Source organism: Psittacula echo (assembly GCF_963264785.1).
Source record: "Psittacula echo genome assembly, chromosome: 2".
Taxonomy (NCBI): Eukaryota; Metazoa; Chordata; class Aves; order Psittaciformes; family Psittacidae; genus Psittacula; species Psittacula echo.
In genome coordinates this window covers 25108469-25129897 of record NC_137737.1, presented here as the reverse complement: position 1 = coordinate 25129897, position 21429 = coordinate 25108469, and the positions used below count along the sequence as shown (strand labels likewise).

Genomic DNA, 21429 nt, shown 5'->3' with positions numbered 1-21429 from the left:
TGAGGATTATGGAATCACTGAAGAACATGCCCTAGCAGTCACTGGAGGAAAACTGAAATGGAGAAAAAGGAAAACATGTTTAGAAACTCAGAAATGTTGAGAACAAAGTGATATAAGGAAAAGGTTGGTGAGCTGCTGCTGTTCTTGAGCTAATATGATGCTAGAGTGTTTGACACATTGTCTGGAATAATAAATTCAGCAGTCTGAGAAGGGAAAATACATGAATTGTTACTTTTCTGATAGGGAAGGTGACAAGGTTTTAAATTGGGGTGAAGACTTTGTGGTGTTTCAAATCAATGTATTTTATCTGAACAATTTGCATTTTTATGGTTAAAGCGAAATAAAAAGTAGATCATGAAGTATGTATTGTGAGACTGTTTGGGAGAAAGGTGTCTGTAGAAGATCTAAAGTATTTAGAGAGAAAAGTTCCTCTGTCCAGCAGTGAGAAAGTAACTGAGGAAAAGATCTCTAAAAAGCTGAAACCAGGGCTAGCCTGCTGTAGAAACCCAGCATGCCTCTTCATCCAGTAGTTGCTGGTCATCATCTTATGAAAACTGTTGTATTGTTTGTAGATTATGGAAGATTTTGTCTTTAGTCAAAAGATACGTCTAATGCTACTGTGCAGCATTTGGTCATCCATGCCAGTTTCAAACAGATGAGTTCTGGGATTAGACAGGGTCCAAGTATGAAGCATGTATTCCAATGCAGTTTATGAACCCAAGGAAGTAATTAGTACAATTAAGTAATTAATACCATACTATTTTATTAACTACTTTCCAAAAGAGGTGAGTTTTATAGCAGATCAAGTCCATGATTGAAGATTTGACTAGGGTTGCAAAAGTCTTTATATAAAAAAGGTCAATCACATAATGAATGCAAACTGGAAGCTGTGCATCTGCTGTTCTCTTTTGCAGGGTCTGATGGCAGGCCATTTTCATCTCCTACTACACTACCAGCATTTATCACTTTTAAACCATAGCCATTGCTTTTTCTTAAATTCTTCTTGGGGACCTAATTATTATTATAATACTATAGAATTATGATATTAATATAATGATTACTATAATAAATTATCATAACAGTGAAAGCAAAATGCAGTTGAAGTGGTTTATTGGTATAGTATTTCAATGTCTCTCTTCCCCTCCAAGAATTCAGAAAGCAACATACTTATGCTTCCTAATATGTCATTCCCATGTTGACAAATGCATCAGTAGCATAAAGAAATTCTGGTAATGTCAGACTTTTTAATTTGATAGAACAGCAGTAAAATTCTAGTTTGCTGAGTGTAGCTGAATGTTTTATCTTGTAATATCTTTCAGTTGGTAATGCATTTGGTTGGAATGGCAAAAGGAAGTATTCCAGTGAATTTCAGGAATTTGAGGGAGCCTGGGCCAGAGGAGCAGGAAGCCTGTAGTCTCTGAACAGATTTGAGTTTAAAGAGAAATCTGTTGGCAAAGGCTTTTCTTTTGTGAAATGGCCTACTTTTTCTTGCCTGTAATGTTACGTGTCTACTTTGAACAGTGCTTAAGCAGTTAAAACTGCTTGAAATGTGTTAAAGCAGTGATTTTTCTAGCTTACCATTAGATGGACGCTTTTAATTAAAAAAACCAACCAAACAAACCAAAACAACAAACTGATTATATTTTGCAATTTTGGAATAGCAAGAAAATTTAGCTGTCTTTAGAAGTGTGTCAGTAACATTCTATCATTTCTGTATAGCACTAATTGTTTGTATGTCTAGTATGACATAGCTTGATTCTGCTACCTCCTACCTGAATGTTCTCTAAAGAGTATGTTAGATTTCATCATTAATCTCTAAATTAATTACAGAAATCCAACATCATTGGTAAATGTATGCTCTGTGAGCAAGGCCAGTAGAGAAATACAGGATAAGATGGCAAGATTAATCAATTCTAGAGGTTAGCGCTGTTATTTCCCTGGTGTGCAGGACAAATGGCTTTTGGAATTGAAGTTAAAAGATATCCCTGTCCTTTCGATAGAGCTACATGGACCTTCTAAAATGGGACACAACACGTATTATTCTCTTCTGTTCTGCTTTATGTATATAATGCTTTTCCATCCCCAGTTAATGAAAGAATCTGGTCTTCATCTTTTCTGCATTTTTGTGATGGTCTGAATTAGGTCGTCGCTTGGTCTGTGATACAACAAAATGTTTTTGAAAGCTGCTTCTGTTTCTTCTTTCTGTTCCTCCCCTTGCCTCCTTTTGTATGAAGTCTTGTGCTGCTTGATTTCTTAGTTTGACATGTAATTCCATATTCCTTCTCCTGGCTTTTCTTATTATTTTAGCAGTTTCAAAGTGTGTTATTTCCCTGCTGCTCTGTGAGGATGTAGTTGCTTGTGCAGTTTACTCTTGTCTATCTTTTTCTGTGATACCACTGTGTGAAAGGTGAAGAGGGGAGTTGCACTATAACTCTTGAAAACCAAATACTTGATTCCATGTGATATGAACAGTGTCATGATCAAGATCCCTGTTGAAAGTTAATGAGATCTCCAGAGTTAACAAAAGCATATTTTGTTGACATGACCAGTTTTTGTTGGGTAGTCGGTACTTATGTTTCTGTAGGTAATTCTCATTTATGACTTTAAAAGTTGGCAGACATAGAAACTGGTTCACTGGGGACAAGGAAGAAGGCAGGATGATTGAAGACGGCCATGTTGAAGGTGTATGACAACAGGTTATATTTTTCTTTTTCAAGTTTATTGCTTGAGTTGTGCTGGGAACATAGAATGGTTTGGGTTAGAAGGTACCTTAAAGTATCATCTAGTTCCAACCTCCATAAAGTTGCGTGCTTTTACAGGCAACTGAGCCATCATCACAAATACTGAAAACTGTGAAGATAGAAGGTGAATGCTAATGTTCTGTTTTTCTGAGACTATGTAAAATAGTTACGGTTGGCCAGGAGGTCAAGTTAACACTACTGTAGCTGCAATTACAAGGATGTGGAAGGATGCTGTTTCTGCATATGTGGATTTGCAGAAGTCACTGCTCTTGGATGCCATTATGCTGGTAAAGGTGTATTCTGTACTCTAATGGCTGGTATGTTTCCCTGGGTAGCTTTATGGCAATGCAAAGCTTGTCTTTGTGGAGCTTACAGTCGTTCTGGGAGTGCTTTGCTAGTCTAGCATGCAGAGGTTTCTGAGTTGAAGTGTTCATAGTGTTTATATAAGTTAATAGATTCTGTTCTAATAGACTCAGAGGAACTTTTTTCCCTCAAATCCTTTGGTCTGGGTAAGAGAAGAAAGGATGATTTTCGTGTCATACTCCTCCCCTTTCATTTTTAACTGTTTCTCTTGTTGTTAGTTGTAGAGCAGTACTGCACTAACCACAATGATGACTTATGAGGTAGCAATTGATAAAAGATGGCCTGATAGCAAAGGCTGAAATGATTTGTACCTGAACAATCATTTCAGTGATTTCAAGGACAGTGAAATTACAATGAGTATCGTAGGGGCTCAGAATGGACATCACAGCATATTAAACTTAGACGTGTTTGCTAAACCTAAAGAGATTGCTGAAAACTTGTCAGATGGAGAGAAGCACTAATTCTAGGGTCAAGCTGCTATATAATTTTTTCTGTGTAATGCTCTGCTTTTCCCCCTAAATATGTAAGAGAGATTGCTAAAACGTACAAAGAAAACTGAGTGAAATTACAATTTACTATGAAATGTGCAAGTCTGACTTATTTTTTGTAGGCATTCAATTCTGCTGTTTTCACCTGCAGTTAATTGCATCATCTTTCCCTGAAGAGAAAAAATGCTTAGTAAGTGAGAGAGCTGTATTGTAAAACCATTTAAAAGTCAAACAGGAAGGTTATGGACTGATGTAATACAAGTCAGTAAGGTAATCTGAAATTTTGGCAATTTACGTTTAGGACCTCCTTATTTTTAACACTACTATTGAAGTATTATGGTGGTTGGCATTCAGACTGCCATTTCTCATTTGTGGGTTATGTGGGAGATGGAGTCAAGGCAGAAGTGAGGAGCATGGTGAATCATTAGCTTAACATTATTTGGGACAGGTGTTGTTATTCTGGCCTTTATGTGAGCCAGGAGGTTGCTGTCCATCCCTTCTTGGCAAAGCATTGTTCTGTGTAATAGCATAGATGATTTCCACATGGAAATGTAATTTTAAATCTGTGCTGTAGTGAAAGATAGGTTTATTGGGGGGGGGGGAGTTTCTGACTCTTGAGACTGAGCCACTGAGTTTGAAACATCTTCACTTTCATTTAATGCACTTGGACAATGCAATTAGTTTATTTTTGTCTGTGTGAACTTCATATCCTAGCAGTTGGCTTATTGTGGAATGGCTTGTGTTTGTTAAAACTGCTTTTTAAATCTTTGTGGTTACTGGATTTTCACTGATTTTTTTTTCACTTGATTCTAACACTTACTGACCTGGACAGTGTTAGAATTTGTTAGCAGAATGACCAAATGGAATTTAAACTTCACTTCTCTCTCCTCTTAATTGTTTTCTTATATGTGGGTGTCCATACTTCCTACCTAGTACTTACTGGGAACTGAATGTTCAATTCCCTTGGCCAGCTTTCAAATGTATGTGAAATATTATCACAAATTAAAATACCATGGTATCTTTAATTGTGTTCATCCCTCTGCAAAAACAGTGTCACCTTTTCAAAAGACTAGTAGTGGGAAATTAGCATGTCTTTCAAGGTTATAAATGGAAATAAAAGGGGAGGAGCCAAATCCACCCCAAAAGAGGCGGTCTTGTGCTTCTTCAGTGGAAGCTTTTTAATTAAAAGCTCCCTTCCTTACTTTCATGTCTTGTATGTGAACATCCCATTAATCTGAAAGAAACATGAGTAAAGGAGTAGCTCACACATGCCTTGAAAAACCAAGCATAATGATCTAAAGAACAGTATCTTATAAAATTGAGTAATTACAAAAATTACTTTGACCTCATTTGTTTGTTTATGATCTTGATTTAAGATCAGTCTGTGTTCTTCTCTGAGTGAATACATGAAAGACTCTTTAATAGAAATACCATACCTTTGCAATTTCTCTGAACAGGTACTTTGTGCTGGACTTTGAGACGGGGATTCTGCAGTATTTTGTGAATGAACAAAGTAAAAACCAGAAGCCACGAGGAACCTTGTCTTTAGCCGGAGCTATAATACTGCATGGTGATGAAGTGCCACACATGTTGGTGGTCTACTCTGCTAATGGAGAGATGTATAAGTTGAGAGGTACAGTGCTGCTTGAATGCGAGCTTCATTCTACATGATTCAGAGTCATTCTTCTTTCCTGTTCCCACTTCTGCATCTCTTCATTCATGTCTCATTTTTCTTCCCTGTACTTCCAGAAAGTAGTGGTTATACAGCTATAGTGTTACACAGTATATTATAAACCACAGTGGAACACTAGTCTGGAGTTAAATACGTATGAATTTACAATATATAAACTTTCAGGGCTGGAAAGTACCTCAAGATGCTTTCTATAAGCTGTTATTGTGGCATTTTGATAGTACAATATATCTTGTTTGCTTCTGAAGGGAGGAAAAGCTGCTTTCATTGCTGTCCACTGCATAGCATTTAGTTTCTGTTATTCATCTCCCCTGCCACCATCCTGCAGATAATGTGCAGGAATGAACCTGCTGATGGGTCAGACAAGGGAAAAATGCCAAGTGAAGCCTTTTAAGATCCTTTGTTCTTGTGAGTCTTGGAATAATTGAATGCAGCATTAACATAAAATTTTGACTTCCCTTGCTCCCAAATGTAAGAAAGGCAATATAGGGTATGTAAGAGTTACTTTGGAATGATTTTTTTCCTTTTTTTTTTTTTTTTTTTTTAATTAAGGAAATAACTTTATTTTAAGGTATTTTCAGTCTGATTGATTAATCAGGACACTTTTGTATTGAACTACTTTACAAAAAAAACCCAACAGATATATATATATATTAATATATTTTATATATATGTATATATAAAAGATGACGTAGTGTAGCGAAAGTTTAAAATTGTTAGTTTTATTCTGACTACAGTTTATCATCTGTCTATCAGGACAGAGTATGCAAGCCTCCTCTGTGGTACAGTGCTGTTTTATACCTAGAACTGAAACATAAGAACAACCAGAGAGAGTTTTTGTTAAAGTTTTTTGGCATTTGCACAGCTAGAAATCATGAACACTTGTGGTTTCATTATGATGCTTTGCCAATCACTTGAGATTATAAATGACTTAAAATATGCTGCTTTTAATTTAGTGAAATCTATGACTTTTATTCAAGTCAGTAACTATTTTTTGTGCTGAGTCAATAACCATTGAGATACTTAACAGCAAAGGATGTAAGAGAAAATATTTACTGAAATTATCCACTCTGTATTGGTGTTCTTAATTAGGATTACTGTAGTAGTGGTTGTTTAAAACAAAACCTCTCTCCTAAGTAGATTTAGTAATATTACACAGGACCCATCTGATACAGGCTGCAGACAATCTTTCTAATATTTTTTAAAGCTGTTTTTTAAAGATGGGGAGAAATTCTGGTTCTCATTATTGTGTCTTTAAATTGCATGCGAATAACACACAGATTTAAAGAGAGATTTAGTTGAACTACATTAAAACAGAAGTACTTAAGTATCTAGTAGCTTGCCTGATACCTGAATGACAGCCTTAGTGTAGAGCTTTTACTGATTTAAATGCTGTGGTGTGGCACTTCACAGAGGAACACAGGTAAAATAAAAGTGTTGTGGGTTTTGTTTGGTTTTTATTTGTTTGTTTAATAAAAAAAGGTCATCTTGAGGTAATTCTGCTTTTAGTAATACTTGGAGAAGATAACTATGAAGAAGACTCATAAGCTTATCTCTTCCAACTGGCCACATCATATTAAGTCAAGGTTTAGATGTGTCTAAAAACTTACACATAGAATAGTGTAAATTAGAATTTATTGTGCATCCTAAACAATAAATGATCTTCCCCCCCAGCCCCATCATCTTCTTTTCAGTATCAATTTAAGTGTGATTCCCTGCATTTTTTTGTTTCTGTTCTAGCTGCAGATGCAAAGGAGAAACAATACTGGATAACTCAGCTTCGGTCCTGTGCCAAGCATCACAAGGAAGGTAATTCTAAGGTAAATAATTTAACGGGAGAAGTAACTATTTTGTTTTAAGTGGGTAGGTGAAGAACAGCATGATCTGCATGATAGACTGGCTGCTATAGTTAGTGGGTTGATGTTTAGAGGTTTATGAATAAAAGCAGCAAGTTGTCATTCCTTACTAACTGGAACAGGTTTAAGTCAATTGGAATCTTAATAAACATTGTTCTATTTATGAGAAATGATTTAATTTTCATTTCATTTAATGGCTCTTACTGTAGAAGTTTTACGTAGATGTTAGCAGGGGCCTCCAACTTCTTTACGAAGTCTAGAAGAGGTCATCATATGAAGGTTTATATTATTTATTTCTCTTTGGAAATGATGTCTGAATTTTTGTCCGCAAAGAGGTAAAAATTTTGGACTGGTAAAAAAAAATGTTTGTACTTAGAAAATAGCAGAAGGATGGGTTGAGGGTGTCTCCTGTCTTCAAGCAGAAATTATATCAATCTGTCTAAATTAGAATGCACCTTGAAAGTGGGATTTATTAAAAACAAACAAAAAGCCCCATTAGAAAGAAATTATTATTGTATTTTTTTATGTATGGTTTTGGTGCTAATATTGAGTCAGTAAAAAAAAGTCCTGCTCTTATTTTCAGTTCTTTAAGCACTTCTGTTGATATCTTTACAAGAATGAAGAAGATTGCTTTCCTCATGAGTAATGGTTTGCTATACTAAAAAAAAATAAAATGAATGTAACTGCAAGGAGAAAGGATTCCTCCCTGCCCCAGGATGCTGAGAATATCAGTCTTTTGTTAACTGCAGACAAAGTTGTTCATCCTGAGTATCTTTGGAAGTTGGACTTAGAAAAGACGGATGGTGTTTTGAGGGACTGGCATTCATTGAAGTGTGTCATGTAAAATAAAACCGAGTTTTTGTTGCTCTTTTTAAGTGATGTGGACATCTCAGGAAGGAATTATGGTATAATTAAAACACTTTTTGAAGGAGAATATGTAACTTCAGTATTTTGGTACTTCTTCAATTCTTATGTGTGGCAATTAAGTGTGGCTTCTATATAGCTGTGGCCCAGTACCATTCAAAAAGGTGCAACGCTGCTTGATCAGAATACTCTTACAGTTGCTGTTGATTGGCAACTCAGGGACTTTCTGTGCTAGAGATAGTAACTTTCTATGCTCAGCTGCCATCAATGACTCATTCCTCAATAGGTTTTCTGATCACTTCTTGAACCCACGTAAATGTTTAGCGTCTACAGTGTACTGTGGTCAGTCAGTAGTACTGTTGTTCAGTATAGGTGGTATCAGTGACTGGTGCAGTGGCATAATTATTCTTACACTCTCTATTCATTTGCTAATATTTCTTAATACTGGATTTGTTTTTCTCCTTTTGCCTGCTACTGGTAACTAATTCTGTATAATTTCTGTTGACTATACTTTTTTTTCTGATGATGGGAGGGGAAAGTGCCAATGAGGGAAGTGTAGTGTTAAAAAGTGCTCTGGAGTGGATGAATAGAAATTACTTGCTAGCTGTTAATAGCAGTATGGGGGGATCCTCAGAGAAAATGAACTGAAAAATAAACAGAGATTATTGAAAACTGGAGATTATTATGGGATGCTCTGGATGCCGAAAGCGTACATACATTTGAAAAACACTTGAAAGGAATAATGTTATTAGAAAATCTTGACTAAGTGAGTAGGAGGTTATTAAATACAAAGACAGCATCTGTTGTAGAAGATTGAACACAACTTTTGGAAACAGGAAGGGCTTAGAATGGGGGTCATCTCTCTAGGCTTTTTCTTGTAGTCTTGCATGGTGACCTGCCACTGCTGTGGCTTTTTTCTACTTCATAGACTCATTGTGCAAGAAAATAAAAGGGTTTCCTTGACTGAGGGGGGTGGTGGGCATACATAACTGAGGAACCAAATGCAAGGTTATTTCAGACAGCAGGAGGAGGGTTCTTGCATTTTTCTTAGACTGATGAATTACAGAAACTTTGCATAGGATTCTGGAGTATAAATGTGTTTTGATTGGTACAGCCAGTCATAAATTTCAATTAGATTGGATCCATTTATTAGAAAATAGAAATGCTGAAGGAAAAAAATTTTTTTTTTGTTCTGTGTTACGAGTGTATATCTAAAATCAGAGTAGGCCACTTTTCATTTGATATATTTGTTACTGAAGCACTCTTCTCCACCTTTGTAAGCCACAAAGCAAATAGAGAATTTACATCTTCTGTATTTTGACTCTGCTTCTTGTACCAGAAGTGTACTGTACTTGAAACAATGTCATGCTTACCTGTTCCTGGGAACCTTTCTTTTGACCAGATTGGTCTCCTGTATTTCAGTATCTTTTTCCCTTTTTCCCTCGTGTCTTCTCAGTCTTAAAGAGTATTATCTAAGAGGCAGATTTTTTGTGACTTTAGCATTGCATATAGTGCTAACTTAGATTCATCTACAAGTAAGTTTTAAAGCTTCTCTTTGAGTATCAGATACTGGTTACAAGGGAGTGATGCTTCAGAGATTCCAAAAGCTAGGGAAAAAATGCATTTGGTTTTTTTTTCTCAGTTTTTCTCAGTTTCTTATTTCAAAACCACTGCCTGGTAGAAGGTAAAGGAAGCAAAAAATGCTGCATTTCTTTGTGATTATGTTTTTTCCTTTCTCTTGTAGATGAAGAAGGTACATTAACATAATTATTATTTGCATGGAAGTGGAAACAGGCTGTTAAAAGTATTTTAAATTTACATAAAATAGCATGCTGCTATTTTAGCTGCCTTACTCTTTCTTTTGTGTTGGGGTTAGGGACTGCAGTTAGATAGAAGGGTTTGTAATGACATGGAGGGAGGTACATGTTTGGCTTCCTTTTGAATGGTTGAGGACTTGACAAAAATATGTATGTCTGGATTTTGTTAAAATAGCCCTACCAGTGATAGGACTGTCATGATGTGATTTCTTATTTTACTGGCAACAGGATGGGATTGCTCTTTTTTTTCCTCCTTTCTCATTCTTTGATGGGTGAAGTAACTGATAATCACATCTTGTCTGTCTCTCATAGTTGCTGTCAATAACAGGCAGATGGGTATTCATGTGTTTTGGGCTTCTAGAGTTTGGACAGCATCCAAGCTCTCAGAACAGGCATCTGGAAAGTTGGAGGCTGAGTGCTTGCTCCTGCATTCTCCTACAGGCTACACCTTTTTCAGAGAAAGAATGAGAGGCAGAAATTTGTAGTTATTTTTTTAGGAATCATACACTTGAGAATGAGGTGAGATGGGAAGTGTAAAATAGGCAGTGAGGGGTAGGATTTATCTTATGCAAGTGGGATATAGATTAACAGGGGAAAAATAATGGGATGACAAGGCAAGCAATGCGAACGTTCCCAAGAATGACAGCAAAGCACCTCTTAGCTACTGGTCTTTCATACTGGAGAGATAACATGGTTTTGAAACCTTGAATAGATATTATTGGAAGGAGATTCAAGAGAAAACATGAGGATTTGGAGAATGTTTTCAAGGCTGAATCTGTGCCACTATTCCTGTGAAACACTAATAGGAGAACGTTCCTCCATCCTGCTCTGGATCCAGATCATCACTGCTTTCCTTCCTTTTTCAGTTACTGACTGCTTCAGAATGCTACTGTGTGACTTGCTGTCCTTGCTGTCTTTAAAGCTTCAGCTGGGATTGAATTAGTGGAGTAAATTAAGCAGAGCAGTGATTTAAATTTAGTTGCATCCTAATGAATGGTCAGGAGGTGAGCTATGTAGCTAACAAGTGGATGTAAAGTAAGCTAAGTCTGTCATGTTGTTTTAATTAAGTTTTACATCTCAATGATAAAAAAACAGTAAAGGATAATGTTCTCTAGCAAATAATTCCCATGCTGTAAGATCGTCTTAATGTTCTTGGTATTCCCATGCAAGTCTCATTTTGCTTAATTACAAATTGTTCAACCTCCTCAAGTGCCTGTTCGCACTGTATTGGAAGAAATCTGTGTCTGGATAGGATTGCAGGGGGTTTTTTGACAATTCTAAGTGAATATTATTGTACATTTTTAAATGGATTGTTCACTGGCATTTTTAACATCTGCATGATAACTGTTTCCATAAAGACAGATTCACTTAGTGAAAGTTTCAAGTCTTTGTGAATGTTCTTTTGGTTCTTTTATGCACATGAAACCTTTTTTCCTTTTGAGCAAGTTCACTCGTCCCTCCTCTGGTACGCTTGTTTGCTTCCTCCTCTCAACCCTGACCTATAAAGTCAACTAAAGAAAGTACTTCTAATTAAAGCATGCTTTGGAAATTCTTGCAGTCGTGAGACTGAGAAGGAAACAGTGCTTTGCTGTAGATATGTGAATGTTTGATACCTTTTTCTGCCCTTTGGAAGCTGCATGAAAATAAGAGTTCTCTGTTTCAAAATCCTTCTATAGCAATGGAAAAAAATTGATTTAGGACTAAACATGAGCTTGCGTAAATGATTCTTGATGAAGAAAAGATTTTATGATGGAATGGTTATCATAGTCTCTTGCTTAAAAGCATACACGTGTATTGCCTTACTGAGGATGATGAAGCGCTATAATATCCTGTCAGAAAAGTTAGTACCATAGATGGTGCTTTACACAAATGTGCAAAGTATATCATAAGCCGATCCATTTTCAGTGCTGAAGTTTGGATGTTATGTAGATTCAGTCATTTGCATTTTAATATTTGCAAATGATTATAATGTAAATTAAACAGATCTCTGTCCATATTTTTCTTTTATTAGTGTTTGTTTACTTAAGATGCATTCGAAAAGAAGTAGATGGGAATTTAAATACTTAATGGGGATGTTGTAAAATTGTAATTACTTTCTGAAAGTGTATGACTTCTCATAGCTCTAAAGCTGCATGCTGGCATTGGTTCTGTGCTATATATATGCACAATAACGAAATGTCATTTCAGTATGTATTGTTCTGTAGAAAACATCTGTGGCACAATGCTTGTGAAAATGATGACTATCAGCCATACCTGGTATGGCAGTTCACTTCACAAATGAGTTTATTGATCTCTGCAACATTGCATTTACTTTCCAAGGTAAACAAAACTGCTTCTGGTAAATAGTGAAAAACATTTCAGCTTCTTTGTGAGCAGGAAGGGCAATCTCCAGGGAGAATGAGTCATGAAAACATTAATAGAGGTGGAACTTACTGTTCTACAATTACATTATTTTAGTTGTTAGGATTTTTGATACCCAAATGGAAGCATTCATTATACTGCTTTTTTTATCTTGGAGGTGGACGGTCTACTTAAATAAAAATCTTACTGTGATCTATGTTAGCTAAGTGTATTTTGGCTGGTTTTAGGTCATAAACCAAAGATGAAGGCAAGTAACAAATTAACCTTTTATTAGCTTCTGTATTATTCTTTTATTAGTTTCATTTTATTAGTAGGCAGACAGTTGGAGCAATGGTTAAGTATAGCCTCAGGAAAGAATATTTGTAATCCTTTCGGAGTGCTTCAGCCTGTGGATTTCTTGACTCATTTGCACCATGCATTACTAACTGTTGGAGAGATAATGTCTTCCTCTCATCAGACTTTTCACTATCTTTTTATTTATTTATTTGCAAACCAGAAGGCAGTAGGACCGAAGAAAGCAAGATATCCTAATAGAGGGGCAGTCATACCAGCAGTGCTAGGGTGAAGAGCAAGGGATTAGGAATAAAGATCCAGTGATAACTGTAAGTGCTTTGATTTCCTGTGAGAGTGTCTTTCATGTCTTTTATGGTGTGATGTGTGATAAGAGTGTTTTTGGCTGTGGAAAACATCACATAGGCTTTAACATTTTAACAAAAATAGAAAACTAGTTTTTGCACAGCTGTGTGCCAATGTGAAAGATGTGCTTGTCATTGCCTGTGTTTAGTCTGAAGTAGTTCTGCAAAAGAAGAGTCCAGTATTTGGCTGGGATGTAGGTGTTGACAATGTGCTGTAAAATTCAAAAGTGCTGAAGGGGCTGAGTGTGTGGTTCCTGAAAAGGCCTCTCCTGGCAGTGGCAGGAAGAAGCTGTCAGAAGGAATTAGCTGCTGCCCTGACTCCTTGGGCAAAGCAGGCACAGTGTGCTGCTGCTGTTCTTTATGGCATTGAGGTGTGGAGCCACACTTCAAAAGGTTTTCAGTGATTGTATAAACTGCCCCCTGCACACATTCAACCAATCTTTGTGTGTAACTGCTTTTACAAGTTTAAGTTGTAATCTTTTATATTTATGAGGCCTTGCCTAGGGATAAGCTTCCTGGGTAGCCAGAGGGCCTGGTGCTGAGCTCATTTAGGGTTTGTGTGTTACAGACATACTCTAAAGAGTAATTCCAAGCTAGATGCTAGAATTGCAGAACAGTTAGGGTTGGAAAGGACCTTAAGATCATCTAGTTCCAACCACCCTGCCATGGATTTGTGTTGTGAGCTAGTCGAGTTTTCTGGCACATTAGTGGGAAGTGTTGGGTCGCGAGATGGTTGAGGGGTGTAAAGGGACAGAAAACAAAGAGGTAAGGAAAACTTGCTTATGGACTTATAAAAGATATTCAAACCAATGTATTTGGCTCTGATATCTGGCATAGACTGTGGCTGTATGTGCTACTTCAAGATTGCTAATCTTCCTGCTGCATAGTATTCATAACTATCTTGTGCTGAGAGGGGAAGGAGAAGATTCTAGGAGAGGGGCTCACTCGCAGAGGTGGGCTCTCCCTGGAGATCTTGTAGCACTATTGTTAGGCAAGGCATGCAGCTGAATGTCAGGCACACTAGGCTATGTCCTTGTGTACATACGGATTTCAGCTTACCTAGTGTCCTTGTAGCAGGACAGCTGTCTTGAGCCCTACCTGCTACTGAAAGTATAGATAAACTGTTATTCCTGATGTTCCCTCCTCTCCCGCTGATTCACAAACTCCCTAAAAAGCCCTAAAAACTATGTGAAAATGCCCTAAAAACTACCCTAAAAATGGCTGTTCACCAACAGTTGCTGTAAACTGCCACATGCCTTTGCAAGATTTAATGAAAAGCCGTCTTAAATGCAGTATGGTCCCGTAGACTGTTTATTTTGCCTTAAGTCACAGTTTAGGAATACAGTTGATGTAGCCCATTGAGTGTGATATGAAATGAACTAGAGCAAATCTTGCAGGAAAAAAATCTAATTTGGATGAAGACGACTCCTAAAATGATGGTTTCTTGGAAATGTGTTCATGACTGACTTGTGATACAAAGCCAGTGTAAAAGTTGCAGCTAGCTAGCAGCTTTTGTACTAGTAGTTCACTATCAAATTTATGACTCCCAAACGTAAATGGGGTTTGGGGAAAGGCACATTGTGTTAGATAACAAAATGAGGTGTGAGCTGCAGTCAACGTGTCTGATGTAATCTGCAGGTCAGCTGCAGATAGTTTACTGCAATTTGTAACACTGTCTTAGGGAAAAATAGCATCGAATTGCCAAATAAGAATTGTATCGATACTAACTTAGAATATATGTGCATTTCAATTTGTGAACATACCTCTTGACATGTGCAGGTTAAATGAGATATTTTGGCAGCTGTTCTTTCTGAAAACTAACTCGCTTTTGACATTCCTTCTGATTCTGTATTTAAACAGAAACAGTACATGGACTTTTTCATATTTCATATTTATTCATATTCTATGTTACTTTTGTTATTTGCAGATCCGTAACTCCACACTCTCCCTCCCCAAGAATATCAAAACGTAACTGCACTTTTCACACAATATTGCTTTTTTTTCCTTTAAGAAAAACCTCACTGTTTTACATGGCTGCTGTTTATCTGAGTTTTAGGATCAGTTTAGCTATATAAATGTAGCAGTTGTGTATTTTTAATATTGTGGTCACATGATACTAGAATGTCAGTGATACTCAGATTTCATTCTAAAACCAAAGTAAAACTTTGGAAGTTTTTAGAAGTTTCCAGTAAAACTGGAAGATAAGTTGATCTTATGCTGAAAAAAGGGGAAATGATCCTGTTCTTCCTCTGCAGCCTAAATTTAGTTTAGAAGTATTCTAATGCTATAATCAGTTTAAAAACCAAACATCAGTTAGTATATTCTGCTATTATATTACTATGCATAGCTTTTTTCTGTGAAACTTCTATTTAAAAAAGGATATTCAGTCACCCTCAGTCTCCGCATCCCCTTTTTTCTCCTGAATACCTTTTTATCTGCCTCTTATTTTAATTGTAGTTATGTCTAAGCAATGCTCTTTCACATGGAAGATGAATTAAAAACCTGGCAACCTTCTGTGCCCTTCTGACAAATTCCACCCCCTTTTTTTTTGCCTTAGAGTCAAATCAAGTTTGCATGCAATTGTGAATTATCAGCCAAGATGGTTAATTTTTGAATGTCTGAATCCACAGATGTTTATTATTATAATCTTCTTAGTCATGGTAGTGAAGAATATATCGGTTGCAATACCAGAGTCAGACCATCATTTTTGGAAGTGTCTGTAAATGTAGTTCAGACCAATGGAGTAATGCTTCTTTCTGTGTGTGCTGCAGCTCTTTGCACACTGGGAATATGATACCTATTTTTTAAACCTGAAAATGCCTCAGGAAGTCTGAAGTCTAGTTTTGTGTGGGGGTGGCAGAGGGATCATGTAACTTCACTCTTCCTTCTTGGCAGTGACAGATAATCTGCCTTTTACAGGCAGCGTAGTGGTAGCAGGATGCCTGACTCATTCCAGTGCTAGCTGGAACCTGTCCACCTTGCATGTGAAGTCTTTTATGTGAAATAACCACAGAATTGCAAAGTTTGACCTGTGAGAGATAAGGGGAGAGATTGTACCCAAGTAATATTTTTGTTGCACTTGCCAGCAGACTCAAGAGCAGTACCACACTTTGATGGTAACTGTCTTAGCAATGCTGAAGACTGCCAGTATTACTTGTGCAGGGCTTGTAGCAGAGGTGAACTGCTATTTCACCCATGGGCTGTATATTTACCTTAAAGTGCTACTAATTGTAGCACTTCACTCTCCGAAATGGTTTGTATTTCATGAAGCAAGAGTTTTTCTGTTTTAGTTTTAATCTTGCAGGTGCAGCCAGTAGTTTAAATAGAAGGGAAAAGCTCTTTTATATTGCACTTCTATATATGATGTCCCATGGTGCTCTAGTGCACATCTGAGCTTGAATGAGAATTGTTGTCCTAAAAAACTTGTGTTTAAGGGCTGCAGCAAACAAACCAAGATGGCAACACTGACACAGTTGGAACAGAGAAAGTTCTTGAATATTCAGGCTGATTTTATAGGTTGTCTGTTAAGAGTATTTTTGCTGTGGATACTGTTGGAGATTTATTTCTGGCCTTTTTTGTATCTGGGGTTTATCCCAAGCTTACTGCAAAATATTGTGACTCTTTAAGCCATATTTCATTTTAAATGTTAATGTTTAAGTGATGTGTGGATTTGCCTTGCCAAAATTACAGCTTCTGTTGTGCTGAAAACAGCACTGCACAGTTTCAGAAGTTCATCAGGTGAAACCATTTAGAATTGTTTTCTTGCTGTTCACAGCAATTTGGTGAATTATAGATCAGTGTCTTCATAAAAGGTATTCGTGTTGGTATTTTTATTACTCTGTCTGCAAAATCCTTCCTAACCTTTCCTAAAAAGTATGGTTGCAAGAATTTAGCAGCATGTTAATATGTAAGAGTTTGTGAAGATTTTTGTGAAAGTCAGATTCCGACAATCCAAGAAACAAAGGTGACAGCAACAATGTTTCCAAGAAGATCCCTGCTGAGCAAGGCAGATGTATCAGAAGGAATAAACCAGCTGTGAGTTACACCTCCAGATTTAGGGTTTTGAGTAAAGTAGAACAGCACAATCTGTAGGCTGAATTGTAAATTATTTGCTTGTGTAAAGGTTGCTAATATCAGCATTCCATTGCTTGTTCTAGAACATTTCATCCTCAAGAAGTAGAAGCTCATCTCTGCTACCATCTGGGACAGTTAATGCTGCATCTCCTAGTGGCCAGCGACATATGAATCAAAGTGGGCCAACTGTTGTAACCATCACACATCACAAATCACCTGCAGCTGCTCGAAGAGCAAAGAGCCAACGTTCTGGTCAACTCCATGAAGTCAGAGAGGTAAAAGATAAAAATATGCTGGTTTTGCTATAACATTGAACAGCTTATTTTGCTTTAGAATAAGCAATCAAGTCTGACAAGTTAAACAGTTCTTTTCGTTTTCTACTTTGTTTGACTGCTTTGTATTGATCCCCTCACAGAGCAAAAGGCAGTCTTGAATTCTATTAAAGCTTAGAAGTCTTGTCTGTACAGGGTTTTTTATGCCAATGATAAAATTAGTGTGTGCACATGCTTTAAAGAGGAAATAGATTGGCCACAGCTCCCAGACTTTGCAGTGATGCTGCAGTGCTAGGGGAACATCTCTTAAGCTGCATGCAGCAAAACCTTTCAGATTGGAAAGCAGACCCTGAAGCATTTAGCTTTCTAGCGTATAGCTAAACCCCTCACCCCTTTGATTAAGTCTGACAAATTAATGTGAAAGAAGGCACAGCTCCCCACACTTGGCAGTTTGTTTCTATATGGCAGTAGTTTTAACTTTGTTGTCAAGTTTCTCCTGTTAGCCTTGTGATGGAAGAATACTTTGTCCATATTAAACACATAAAAAGCAAACGAGAAAACGTGTTTCTTTCAGAGGAAGTTTGCCAGGATTTAAGAAGTATAACTCGTATAGCAATTTAAGTCTGCCTTCCAGACAGCAAAAAGAGTACAGAGTTTTAATATTAAATAGTACGGCAGACTTGCATAGAACTTGCTTTGTCTTTTTTTCCTCCTTTTTCTTTCATATTTTAGCTTTGTCTGAATTTCTTGCTCTTCTTTAATAGTGGCTTTGTAGGTGTCTCTCCCACCATTCTACCAAAGAAACTGTTGGCAGCCTAGCTGCTTTAAAGCATTCTTTTATGACATGGGTTTAAAATATCTACCCCAGTCCCTCAAGTTACAATCTCAACAGTCTGCTTTTAACTTTACTTTCCCTAAACACTTTATAAGTGGAGACCTTTCATATTAAGAATTTTAATAAATTCTTAGTGTGTGCTCGCAATGGATACTCAAATTACACATCCTGATGATGAATGCTTGTTTTTATTCTAGTAACATTAAAAGTGAAAACTTCCTTTGTATCCGCTATTGTATTAACTATAGTCATTCCTTGCTCTGAAGAGCATGCTGTCTGAATGTCACCCATGTTTTCTTTACATTATAGAAAACACGCATCTGTTTGTTTTTCATTAGAATATCTTGTCTTTGCCTACCAATCATCTCCCTCAGGTTGTTTCTACCTTATTAAATGTATTTGCTCTTGTAGGTTGAATTCAGAGTGCACCTTAAAAGTACTGATAAAATAAACAGTGGGAGCTGTTGCAACTTTGTCAAATTAAGATGGGTAGGGCTGAAAGGAATTTAAAAGAGAGAATTAATATATGTGCTGATCATAATAAGCTGGAAAGGGAAAAAGTCAGCAGATGCAAAGAGCTACACTTGGGAAGGAGGAAATAATACTAGCCTATAGTAAAACAGAACAAGTGGCTAGGTATCATCTCTGCAGAAATGCCTGAGTGGTGGAGACTCATTTGTTTACAGTGTATTGCAATGTATATAATCCAAAAAGGTAAATATTACAGAACTTTAATCTGTAATCATGGAAGATAATTATTTTGCTGTGCTTGGTGTGGGAGTATTACCTCAGCTGCAGCGCCAGATCCTGTGGGAGCAACTTAGAGGGGTGCAGTAGAAAAACCTTAGACACTGAACACATGGTAATAATAGAAGGTTAAAAGAAATGAGTGTTTTTCAGGGAGGGAAGATGGTATTAAGATAAACAATGCATAGGAAAGTTTTATATGGAGGCATGTGAACGTTACCTTTCTGGTAGTGCTTTTTTTTTTTTTTCTTTTTTTTTGGCGTGCTGTGGCTTAAATAAGAACTTATCAGTGGAAAAATCAGTCCTCCTCCCTCTTTCCCAGTCTCACGTAAAAGGAGCCTGCTTCACTGATCTTGTTCCCATCTTGTGAGAAAATAAGTCTGTTTTTCCAGATTAAGGAAGCAGACAGATTTCATTTCAATGGCATGCTCTATGCATTTGTTTCTCCCCTCTTTTCAAGAGTGAATGCGATAGACCTGGCTATATGCTGCCTGTTTTTTTCAGGGGATTTTATTGTTCCCCAAGTCAGTGGTGACTGTTAAATCTAGCTTCTCATGTTAAATTTATGAATAAAGAGATGATGGGTCCAGAGTTCTTCCCAAAAGTGCACTTAAATCTGTTATAGTCCTTTTTTCTTTCTCTTTTTCTTTTTTTTTTTTTTTAAATCTGAAGTACCAAAAGTACAATGAGAGGGTTAATCCTATCCTCAACACCCAAATCTTTGCCTTTTATTTGGAAGTTGTTTGGTATGATTTGGATGAAGGGAAAAGACAGCAAAAGGATTATAGATCTGTGTTAGTGTTCCCCTTATAGAATGAAGTCACTGAAGCTTTGATGTGCAAATAAGCTTTTTTTTTTATTGTACTACAAGTAGGACTACATTAATTTTACATCTTGTAAAATACAGCAGTTGAATCAATGGAAAGAGTTGATATACCTTTGGAAAGTGAAAAGAAGCCTGTGTTTTTTTAAATTTTTAAAACAATGTCATGGTAATACTGCAATATTATATATGAGATCTGTGAAAAACAGCAATGCTACAAAAGAGGCATTCTTCACTTGGGACACAGGGCCTTCACTAGCTTGGACAATGCCTCTGGGAAGTGCTGAATTTGAAATAGCTGCTCAATTCCATACCAGGTTTTCTTGATTTGGCCATGTTATTTGGAAACAGTGAAGTGTATCTCCGTGTTGCAAGCAGGACAAAATATATTCCAATATTTAACATAATGCAGTGATATTTAGTGATACTGAGTTGTACTTTTTCCCCTTTTTTCCTTTTGTAGTAAGAATAAACAACAGTTTCCTGGTGGTGTTTGTTCTGGCTGATTATTTATTTATTTTACACAGATTATAGCAGAGGCCTATTTAGCACCAAACTGACATGCAAAATTCTATAAAGGTAGTAAAAGCAACTGTGTAAGTCTCCAAATAATACACGTAGTAAGTGTTTCGTAAGTGTTGTGAAACAGCTTTCCCTTTCTTCAAAATTTTGGTAAGCTAAAATTGAGCATGAATGTTGTGCTTTTGACTGCTATAAAACTTTACTTTTAATACTCCAGCTACTTTTGTATAGCATTGAGTTGAAAAGGAGCTCAGGAGCATTACTTCTCATCATAATGTAATTTTTTGTTTAAAATAACGTTGTTGTCTTAAATAATTTCTTTGCTGATATTAACTTAATGTTAATAGTCCAGTCCATACTAGTTTATGGAATGTTGCAACAAAATTAAAACTCCCCATTCATCAATTTTGAGATCCTACCTCTTTATTTGGGCCATAACTTATCATTAAAAGAGTACTTTCAGCTGATTTTTCAGTTAGTAATTTTATGGTAACCTAAGTGTGTGTGGTGTTAAAATGGAATTCCATTTTTTAAACTGTGCATATTATTGTCCTCTTAGCAATTTCTGATAAGAGTTATACTTGAAGAATTCTTTAATGCAGGCAGTTAAAATTAACTGGAACATAAAGCCAAGTGACCACATCACACTTCATACTAAATTTTAGCTGTCACTGAACTAAATAATAGTGGCACACTTCATCTTGGAATCATGTTTATTTTGGCTGAGAACATCTGACCATTGTACAGCCTCCTCCGGAGTTACCATTGTTGTTAAAGAACCAAGAATTGCAGTATATGAACATTTTTTAGTAACTTATATTAATTATTTACCAAAGTTTAGAGAAATGAAATGTCATTAACCAAAGGAAGTCTAGAGAAATATTTTTTTTCCCGCAATTTTAAAAGTTGATAGAGAAATTCCTAATCCCTTTGAAATGTGGTGTTTGTTACAACTTGGGATACTCTGCAGTGGGGTAGTCATGAGCATGTATTTCTAAACATCTGGTACAGTGGCATCCAGATACCATGGGGCCTCCACCAGTGTGAGACATCTATTTCATGTACCAGTGGGCAGTTCCAGAATTTGGAAAGGACTGCTTTGGTAAGATGACAGTCCTGCTGCTTCTTTCATGTCCTTTACCCTATCTGAACATGATTACTGTTTCATTCCTGCAGGAATTATGAAACTAGATGATAGTTCTTCGCTTCCTCCCTTACAATATAGGAAAACATAGGACTTGGACCTAGGGCTTCATGGAGTGAAATTTACCTGCAATTTTGTTGGTCTGCAGTTGGTCAATTTTATGTGGTTACTAAGAGGAGGAGATGATTCTAAAACAC

General features: G+C 36.7%; 1 protein-coding gene across 1 annotated transcript in view; it reads left to right on the top strand.

Annotated features, from left to right (window-relative positions):
* The window catches only part of OSBPL10 (oxysterol binding protein like 10), a gene marked incomplete at both ends in the record, with an annotated part of 106237 nt that overhangs the window by 27385 nt on the left and 57423 nt on the right, over nt 1-21429 (top strand). The window contains 3 exons of the mRNA XM_080609596.1: nt 5050-5225; nt 7023-7102; nt 16973-17164. Of these exons, the coding sequence (XP_080465722.1) occupies nt 5050-5225; nt 7023-7102; nt 16973-17164 (448 nt within the window). The remainder of the gene's footprint in view (nt 1-5049; nt 5226-7022; nt 7103-16972; nt 17165-21429) is intronic.